The sequence below is a fragment of the Macaca mulatta genome, chromosome 16 (assembly GCF_049350105.2).
Source record: "Macaca mulatta isolate MMU2019108-1 chromosome 16, T2T-MMU8v2.0, whole genome shotgun sequence".
Taxonomy (NCBI): Eukaryota; Metazoa; Chordata; class Mammalia; order Primates; family Cercopithecidae; genus Macaca; species Macaca mulatta.
In genome coordinates this window covers 41,267,676-41,277,403 of record NC_133421.1, presented here as the reverse complement: position 1 = coordinate 41,277,403, position 9,728 = coordinate 41,267,676, and the positions used below count along the sequence as shown (strand labels likewise).

The window sequence follows — 9,728 nt, the reverse complement described above, 5'->3', positions numbered from 1 at the left end:
GCCAGCCTGTTTTCTTGTCATTTGTTTTAAAATAAGAAAAAAATTCCTCTTTTTCCTGTCCCTTAAGTCCTGGGATGTTTAACCTTCTAAATCTTATTTGGCACTTTAATTTTACAAAAGAGATATGTGTTGTAAATAGAGTAGGGAGCAAAGAGGATAGTGGTAGTCTCCTTAACACAAAGCTATATAAAAGTGGTCACCTGGGCTCATCACGTCCCCTGTATCTGATTCTCACTATTGCAGGTTATGAAAACGCATCTAGCTAGTACACCTAGAGTTGCACTGTTAGAAACAGTAGCTCCTAGGCAGATGTAGCAATTTAAATTTATTAGAATTATTCAATTTATTCATATTGGCCACATTTTAAGTGCTCAGTAGGTATATGGTTACTATATTGGACAGCACAGATAGTAGAACTTTTCACCATTAACGAAGGTTCTTTTTTGTTGTTGTTGTTGAGACAGAGTCTCGCTTTTGTTGCCCAGACTGGAGTGCAGTGGCCGGATCTCAGCTCACTGCAAGCTCCGCCTCCCGGGTTCACGCCATTCTCCTGCCTCAGCCTCCCGAGTAGCTGGGACTACAGACGCCCGCCACCTCGCCCGGCTAGGTTTTTTTAAAAATATTTTTTAGTAGAGACGGGGTTTCACCATGTTAGCCAGGATGGTCTCGATCTCCTGACCTCATGATCCGCCCGTCTCGGCCTCCCGAAGTGCTGGGATTACAGGCTTGAGCCACCGCGCCCGGCCCATTAACGAAGGTTCTATTGGACACTGCTGACCTAGAGGCAGTTAGCCTTGGGGATACTGACTCCTGCGTAGGAACATCTACAGAGAGAAAAATAATATCGAATATTGTGTGTCAGTTTTATGCTAAATTTTTTCAAATGCCTTTTGTGTTGTACAAACAACACAGTCTTTGAGGGGGATGAAGGAAGAGGGTCTCATGTCCTGATGTTGACGTGATTAGCACGCCTTGAGCTGGTTTGTTACTAGAGGTTAGGCACTGTGGGGAAGGCAGGGAAGGCTGTCTTTCCAATTGGGTGGTTCCCAGCTCAGGCCCTGCCTATCCCCAGAAGCCACCTTTCGAGGCAAAATGGGAAATAATTAGGTTGCTGAGTATCAGGCGTTGAGCATGGAAATACAGGAACCCGAATGTTCAGGATTATTATGAGTAAGCGTCGTGGCCTCTATTCTGTGTCCACCGCACATTGCAGTTTGTGTCTTATCCTGGTTTCTCTAATGGATTATCTTCAAAGACGATCATTATCTCAAGGTGGAGGTCACTAAGTTGCTGATGTGTCTTACCCACGCGGGGTTTTGAAGCTGGAGCACACCCCGAGTGGCTGCGTAGGGTACGCTTGGCGTTTCACACCCAGCTAGTCGTCCAGGCTTGGGATCTGCACCAAAATCAGTCCCCAAGATTGTTTCAGATTTCGCGCTGGCAGGCAGGGGCGGGCTCCGCGAGGCCGCACGCCCCACCCCCTGCGCCGCCCCGCCTCCGCTTCCTCGTGACACCCCGGCGCCCCGCCCTCTTGGCCGGGACCCTCCCCAGGCTGATTGGCCCCTAGGCGGCGGATCCTCGGGCTGGCGGCCGACAGGCGCGCGTCACGTGGCCCACGGCGTCCAGGGCGCCGAGCCGCGGGCAGCCGGGCATGGACCCTCAGGCCGCCAGGGCCCAGGCACGGCGGGCCGCGGAGCCGTCTCGGGGCCCGCCGCTGCCTAGCGCGCAGGAGGCGCCCCCCAGCCCGGAGGTAAGCGCCGCGTGGGGGCCGGGAGCAACAACCAGCCGCATCCTGGGGCGGGAAGTCGCGGGGCCGGGCTGGGCGGGGGCCGCGGGGCCGGGGAAGCGCCTCTGGCCGGCCTCGGGCCGCCCCGCGACCTGGAGCGCTGTTTGGCCTCGCGCTCGAGCTCAAAACTGCCAGGCCGAGGGGCCGCGGGGCTGCGGGGCTGCGGGGCGGGGAACGCCGAGGGCGTGGGTGGGCGCGCCGGGTCAGTGGGGAAGGCCGTCCGCTCGCTGGGCGCCGCTGCGAATTTGGTAAATGGGAGGTGACGCTGGTGACCGAGAGCCGGGGCCCGCTGCCAGAAGCCTGGGCGAGGGCCAGGTGAGAGCGGCGAGGAGAGGGACTTGACTTAACAGACCTGTGGACCTCTGTGCGTTGGTGGGGATGCCCGCTAACCCTGAACCCCAGATGATGTCACATGCGCACTCCCCCTTCTTATTGAAACCAAAAAGGCCCTGTTTGGACGCAGGGTTTCCAGAAACTTGTTTTCATGTACGCTAAACAGCACCCGGTTTTCTCGAGAACGTTACAGACCGTTATTACAGTCATTACCTGCCCTTGTTTACTGTCAGTACCGGCTAGGTGCTGAGGTAGGAACCCTCTGTTAGGGCTGTTTGCCCAGCCTAGCATAGTGCCTGGCACAGGAGATAGACATGCTGACTGGATGAATGATGCCTCAAAGATGGTACTTAGCCAAAGTAAGATATGAAAAATGCAGCGACACTTATACAGAAAATTACTTTGTGGTGCAGAATAGAATGGGACTAATTTTGTCTGGGCATAGCAGGAAAGGATCAAGGTGAGAGGCTGGTGGTGTCTGCAGAGGCGTGGAGATGAGAAAGTGTAGGGCACATGACCTGGAGTTGGGTCTCAGAGCATGCAGAGAACTATGCTCAACAGGTTGATGGGAGTTGGGGACGTGGGGACGTGCGAATGCCATGGCTAATTTTGCGCTCCCTCAGTGGAGGGCTGTTGAAGATTTAGAGCAGAGTAGTGATTAATTCTGTAAGGCTGGGCCAGATGGCTGGATGGGAAGGTGGTTAGGAGGCTGTGGCAGTGGTTTAGGCGAGAGGTCTGAATTCTCCTTGGGCGGCAGTGATCAGAAGTTGTCACTAAAGGGAGTGGAATTGAATTATTAAACCCAGACATAACTAGATAATGAATGCTGATTGGAGCAGGTGCCAAGTGCAGTTTAGATGTAGCAGAAAAGATGAATTTAAATTCAAGAAATGTTACATTCTTGCCACATGGCAGGTGTTTTCATAAATGGTATCTCATCATAAGTCCCCTGCAGGGTCAGAACAGTCACCCCCAATTTCTGGAGAAGAAAACTCAGGCACGGTAATTGAAGTGATGTGTTCAAGGTCACAGTCTAAATGGATGGTAGAGCTGGGATCAAAATCAAGTCTTTTTATGCAGGCAGGGAAGATTTCGTGATTCATTAGAAAGAGGTCTTGGAGGTCATAGGGTTTCAGGAACTTCTGAGTGATAGGAGCAGAGAAGCATTTGGTTGGCCGTGCGGGAAGATTTTCAGTTAGATTAGAAATACTGCCTTCAGGCCGGGCGCGGTGGCTCAAGCCTGTAATCCCAGCACTTTGGGAGGCCGAGACGGGCGGATCATGAGGTCAGGAGATCGAGACCATCCTGGCTAACACGGTGAAACCCCATCTCTACTAAAAAAAATACAAAAAACTAGCCGGGCGAGGTGGCGGGCGCCTGTAGTCCCAGCTACTCGGGAGGCTGAGGCAGGAGAATGGCGTAAACCCGGGAGGCGGAGCTTGCAGTGAGCTGAGATCCGGCCACTGCACTCCAGCCTGGGCGCAAAGCGAGACTCCGTCTCAAAAAAAAAAAAAAAAAAAAAAAAGAAATACTGCCTTCAGTGCTCAGCATTGCAGAGGAGCTATAAAGCTTCCCCCACCTCAATGTGTCGGTGAGGAAACAGAATTCGATAGAGTTGTTTGCTAACTATAAAGCTGTTAAGTAACTGAAAAGGTAAAACGTATACCTGGGGGTGGCAACCGCAGGGAAGAGCTACCAACCTATGGCTGGAGGAACAAAGAGATGAAGTTGATTAAAATTTAAAAGCTTAGAGGAAAGGCTCTGTAGAGCTGAAATTCCAACCTTTAAGGAGGAGGCACTGCCTCAGCTGATGTAGGGGGTCTCTGAGCTTGGAGGAGAGTCCTGGGATCCAGACCTCTAAAGAGAAGGTGCAGGGATAAGGCTGGCTCTGCAAGAGTTCGCAGAACTGTATACTGGATTCTGTGGCCGCTATAGGAAGGCATTCCTGCTGCCATGGTGAAGTGTCATAAGGTGATGCCAACGTGAATAGGAAGGAATAGTCCGTCTCCTTCCAGCCTTGCGCAGTTTAACAGGGCAAAGCAGAAATGTGGGTGGCAGAGTCCCAGCCCTGCGTCACCAAGGGGAGTATGGAAGAATGGGTGGGGTTGAGGTGCAATAGCTGAATACTGGGCATACCCCAGATACCCAAGTCCTTGGTAATCGTTTCTTCTTCCTGCAGGCTGGCTTTGCTACAGCTGACCACTCCAGTCAGGAGACGGAGACTGAGAAGGCTATGGATCGACTAGGCAAGTAGATGGCAGAGACGGTGGAAGCTGGGGAGACCAAGGACGTGAGGAGAGGGATAGTCCCTCTGTCTCATTTACCTTTTATTTTAGCCAGTCCTCTCTGCTGCTTGGTGGCCTCTGCCCAGGGTTGAACAGTACCCTCCTTTGGAAGCCTTGCTTGGAGCTTCCTTAAGGGAAGTCCTGGGACTTTCCTTACGTTCAAACCCATCCTTCTACCGAGAGAAACAGCTTGAAACAGTGAAAATAGTACAGCAGTCTCCCCTTATTCCTAGGGGATACATTCTAAGACCCCCCCCCCAGGGGATGCTGAAACTGCTTTTTTTTCCCCTATATATACTATTTCTGATACAGTTTAATTTATAAATTATGCATATGTGATTAATAACCATATTAATGTAGAACAATTATGCCAATATACTGAAAGTTATGTGAATGTGTTCTCTCTCAAAATATCTTTTTTTTTTTGAAATGGAGTCTTGCTCTGTCACCAGGCTGGAGTACAGTGGCACAATCTCAGCTCACTGCAACCTCTGCCTCCCAGGTTAAAGCAATTCTCCTGCCTCAGCCTCCCGAGTAGCTGGAACTACAGGCATGTGCCACCACACCCAGCTAATTTTTGTATTTTTAGTAGCTATGGGGTTTCACCATGTTGTCCAGGCTGGTCTAGAACTCCTGATCTCAAGTGATCCGCCCACCTAGGCCTCCCAAAGTGCTGGGATTACAGGCATGAGCCACTGTGCCCGGCCCCCTGCCTTTTTTTTTTTTTTTTTTGAGAGGGAGTTTCGCTCTTGTTGCCCAGGCTGGAGCACAGTGGCACAATCTTGGCTCACTACAGTCTCTACCTCCTGGATTCAAGCATTCTCCTGCCTCAGCCTCCCAAGTAGCTGGATTACAGGCATATGCCACCATGCCCGGCTGATTTTTGTATTTTTAGGAGAGATGGGGTTTCACCATGTTGGCCAGGCTGGTCTTGAGCTCCTGACCTCACGTGACCCATCTGCCTCAGCCTCTCAAAGTGCTGGGATTACAGGTGTGAGCTGCCGTGCGGCCCCTTTTTTTTTCTTTTTTTTTTCTTTTTTTTTTCTTTTTTTTTTTTTGAGATGGAGTCTCACTCTGTCACCCAGGCTCACTGCAACCTCTGTCTCCTGGGTTCAAGTGATTCTCGTGCCTCAGCCTCCTGAGTAGCTGGGATTACAGGCGCACACAACGGTGCCTGGCTAATTTTTGTATTTATTTATTTATTGTTTGAGACAGAGTCTCGCTCTGTCTCCCAGGCAGTGGTGCGATCTCGGCTCACTGCAAGCTCCGCCTCCCAGGTTCATGCCATTCTCCTGCCTCAGCCTCCCGAGTAGCTGGAACCACAGGCACCTGCCACCATGCCTGGCTAATTTTTTGTGTTTTTAGTAGAGACAGGGTTTCAGGATGGTCTCGATCTCCTGACCTTGTGATCTGCCTGCCTTGACCTCCCAAAGTGCTGGGACTACAGGCATGAGCCACCACGCCCAGCCTAATTTTTGTATTTTTAGTGGAGAGGGGCTTTCACTGTGTTGGCCAGGCTGGTCTCGAACTCCTGACCTCAGGTGATCTGCCCACCTCGGCCTCCCAAAGTATTGGGATTACAGGTGTGAGCCACCACGCCTGGCCCTTTTTTTTCCTTTTAAAGTAACTCTCACAACAACCCTATCTTCATTTTACAGATGTGGAAATTGAGGCACAGAATAGTTAAATAAAAACAATTTAAAAATTGTGGTAAAAGATACCTAACATAAATTTACCATTTAACCATTTTACAGCATATAATTCAGTGGCCTTTTAGCACAATGGCAGTGTTGTGCAACCATCACCAGTACCTAGTTCCAGAATCTTTTCATCACCCTAAAAGGAAACCCTGTGCTCACCAAGTAGTCATTCTCCATTCCTTCCTTCCCTGAGTTCTTGGCAACCACTAATTTGCTTTCTGTCTCTGTGGATTTATCTATTCTGGATAGGCAAATGTGAGTTGCCTGTAAATGGAATCATAACAACATGTGCCTTTTGTGTATGGCTTCTTCCACTTAGCGTATTTTCAAGGTGCATCCATGCCATAGCATGTATCAGCACTGCATTCCTTTTTATGGCTGAATAATTCCATCATACGCATATACCACATTTTGTTTTCCCATTCATCCATTGATGGACATTTGTGTTGTTTCTCCCTTTTGGTGATTGTAAGTAGTGCTGCTGTCAGTATCCTTGTTTTATTTGAACACCCCTTTTCAGTTCTTTTGGGTATATGTTTAGGACTGGGATTGCTGGGTCATATGGTAATTCTGTATTTATGTTATGGAACTAGTTAAGTAAATTTCAGCTCAGTCACACTTTTTTTTTGTTTGAGACAGGGTCTCACTCTGTGCAATGGCACGATCTTGGCTCACTGCAGTCTCTGCCTCCCAGGCTCAAGTGATCCTCCCACCTCAGCCTCCTGAGTAGCTGGGATTACAGGTGAATGCCACTGCACCCAGCTAAATTTTTTGAAGTTTTTGTAGAGACAAGGTTTTGCCACATTGTTCAGGCTGGTCTTGAACTTCTGAGCTCAAGCAGTCTGCTTGCCTCGGCCTCCCAAAGTGCTAGGTTTACAGGGGTGAGCTACCGCGCCCTGCCCAGTCCCATGTTTAGTACTTGGCAAAACAGGGATTTGAAACCAGGCAGTCTGGCTTTAGACCCCTTGCTCTGAACTATCACTTTATTGCTTATCACTGTTACTGTTGTTCCAGTATTAAGAGCATGGCTGTTTTAGGCTGATTGCCTTCTCTCCTGGGACCTGGCATCACCAAAGCACTGTGCTCGGAAATCCATTATCTTTCCCCAGTCTTTCCTCTCTTATTGTGAGACCTTTTGCAAATGTACCTTCCAGCCTCCCCACTGTCAGAAGGAGGCACTAGGTGCTGCCCATTGTAACTAGACAGGCTCTGGTCTGTCTGCAGTGCCCCTGCTCTCCTTTGTCCCTGTGCTCACCTCTAACATGCTCTTTGAGGCTGAAGGGAGGAATAAAAGAGCAAAAACGGCCGGGCGCGGTGGCTTACGTCTGTAATTCCAGCACTTTGGGAGGCTGAGGCGGATGGATCACAAGGTCAGGAGTTCAAGACCAGCCTGGCCAAGATGGTGAAACCCCATCTCTACTAAAAATACAAAAAAATTAACTGGGCATGGTGGCGGGCACCTGTAATTCCAGCTTCTCAGGAGGCCGAGGCAGATAATTGCGTGAACCTGGGAGGTAGAGGTTGCAGTGAGCTGAGATGGCGCCACTGCACTCCAACCTGGGCTACAGAGTGAGACTGTCTCAAAAAAAAAAAAAAAAAAAAAGCAAAAACTTAATTCAAGCTTGTATTGTGAAAGCGTATTATTTATCAGAGGCCCTTTGCCTCAGTGACAGACATGCAAACCACCTGAAAATGTTAACTGTCCCTAGCTCTCTTTGTAAATTAAAGGACCTGGCAATTAATGGTCTTGTATAAGACAAAACATCTTATTGAAAATAAGTTGGCCGGGCGCGGTGGCTCAAGCCTGTAATCCCAGCACTTTGGGAGGCCGAGACGGGCGGATCACGAGGTCAGGAGATCGAGACCATCCTGGCTAACACAGTGAAATCCCGTCTCTACTAAAAAATACAAAAAACTAGCCGGGCGAGGTGGCGGGCGCCTGTAGTCCCAGCTACTTGGGAGGCTGCGGCAGGAGAATGGCGCAAACCCGGGAGGCGGAGCTTGCAGTGAGCTGAGATCCGGCCACTGCACTCCAGCCTGGGCGACAGCGCGAGACTCCGCCCCCCCCCCCAAAAAAAAAAAAGAAAATAAGTTATCAGGTCTTTTAAAAACATACACAGAAGAGCATTTTTTAAAAAGTGCTCAGGTGGCGAAAGAAGACTCTGTGTACTTGCTTTACTACCTTCCTAGTAAGTCTGCCCAAAATTGACTGAGCACACAGCAGGTCCTCTTTGGTTTGTCACTAAGGCCATCTTCTCTTTGTCGATTTAGCCCGTGGAGCACAGAGCGTCCCTAATGACAGTCCTGCCCAGGGTGAGGGCACCCATTCTGAAGAGGAAGGTTTTGCCATGGATGAGGAGGACTCTGATGGAGAACTGAATACCTGGGAGCTGTCAGAAGGGACAAACTGTCCACCCAAGGAACAGCCTGGTGATATTTTTAATGAGGACTGGGACTTGGAGTTGAAAGCAGATCAAGGGAATCCATATGGTAGGTGTAGAGTCTCTGGGGGTCCTGAACCAGGCCTTCTCAGACACACCTGTCAGACTAGCGCTGAAGGCAGACAGTTTGGAACAGGGGTCCACATCTATGAGCTTAGGCTGGTATCTGTTACAGGTCTGCAATTTCTGTGACACCTCTTTTATATTGAAAAAATACATTTGACTTCGTAATGTATCACTGTTTTAACATCAAAACTGTCACTGTCTCCAAAAATGTCTGCTATGAATTGAGCAGCTGCAGATAGAAGTGCTGTGTTATCCAGTTTGCTTCCTCTCCACTGCTAAGAACTCTTGTCTGAGAAGCACAGCTTCTCAGCTGTTCAGAATGAATGCATTTACAATTCTTCAGGAAAGGAGAACTGTGTGTGTTTTTAAACAAAATAAGTGCAAGGATCTGTCCCCTAGGCATACTTTGTGGCTGTCCATTTTTATCTTCCTTCCTTCCCTCCTTCCTTCCCTTAATCTGTCTTTTAAAACTGCCTGCAGATGCTGACGACATCCAGGAGAGCATTTCTCAAGAGCTCAAACCTTGGGTGTGCTGTGCCCCACAAGGAGATATGATCTATGACCCCAGCTGGCACCATCCGCCTCCACTGATACCCCATTATTCCAAGATGGTCTTTGAAACAGGACAGTTTGACGATGCTGAAGATTGAGTGTGGAGCTTTCTGCCTTGTAGGTGGGCGGGCCTCCACGTCAAGATCTCTTTTCCTGTCTTGGAGGTGAAAAGTGGTATCTGAGAAAACGTTCTCAGTGACCCCTAGTCTGCAGTACACAGACTAGTTCTTTATTGAACAGTGTTCAATAAGGCCCCGTCGTTCTCCCCAGTCTGTTGTTGTTACTAATGGGCTCCTCCTTGGAATGTGTATGTTTGTGTCAAGAGGAGTTGTGTTCTTTGTAAATAAAGGTTAAAAAAAGAAACTAGTATGCTTCGTCTGCTTTTTTCCCATTTATTTATTTATGGAGACAATCTCACTGTGTCAGCCAGGCTGGAGTGCAGTAGCACAAACTTGGCTCATTGGAACCTCCACCTCCTGGGTTTAAGCGATTTTTGTGCCTCAGCCTCCCGAGTAGCTGGGACTGTAGGTGCATGCCACCACACCCGGCTAATTTTTTGTGTTTT

General features: G+C 49.3%; 1 protein-coding gene across 2 annotated transcripts; it reads left to right on the top strand.

Moving 5' to 3' along the window:
* Positions 1–1,554: 1,554 nt before the first annotated feature.
* COPRS (coordinator of PRMT5 and differentiation stimulator) lies at positions 1,555–9,526 on the top strand. Of its 2 annotated transcripts, none has more exons than XM_001112181.5 (4): positions 1,555–1,750; positions 4,299–4,365; positions 8,376–8,594; positions 9,092–9,526. In XM_001112181.5, exons 1-4 carry the CDS (start codon positions 1,652–1,654, stop codon positions 9,259–9,261), a joined length of 555 nt encoding a protein of 184 aa, XP_001112181.3. In that variant the 5' UTR covers positions 1,555–1,651; the 3' UTR covers positions 9,262–9,526. The 2 variants fall into 2 exon arrangements, with proteins under 2 accessions (XP_001112181.3, XP_014974501.2); XM_015119015.3 differs by lacking the exon at positions 1,555–1,750 and adding an exon at positions 1,889–2,101.
* The last annotated feature ends 202 nt before the right edge of the window (positions 9,527–9,728 follow it).

Bases quoted from the DNA above. Each gene is read 5' to 3' on its own strand.
- COPRS (XM_001112181.5), top strand. From the start codon at position 1,652: ATGGACCCTCAGGCCGCCAGGGCCCAGGCACGGCGGGCCGCGGAGCCG. The intron at 4,366-8,375 runs GCAAGTAGATGG...TTGTCGATTTAG, and splicing joins GAAGGCTATGGATCGACTAG to CCCGTGGAGCACAGAGCGTC. The intron at 8,595-9,091 runs GTAGGTGTAGAG...AACTGCCTGCAG, and splicing joins AGATCAAGGGAATCCATATG to ATGCTGACGACATCCAGGAG.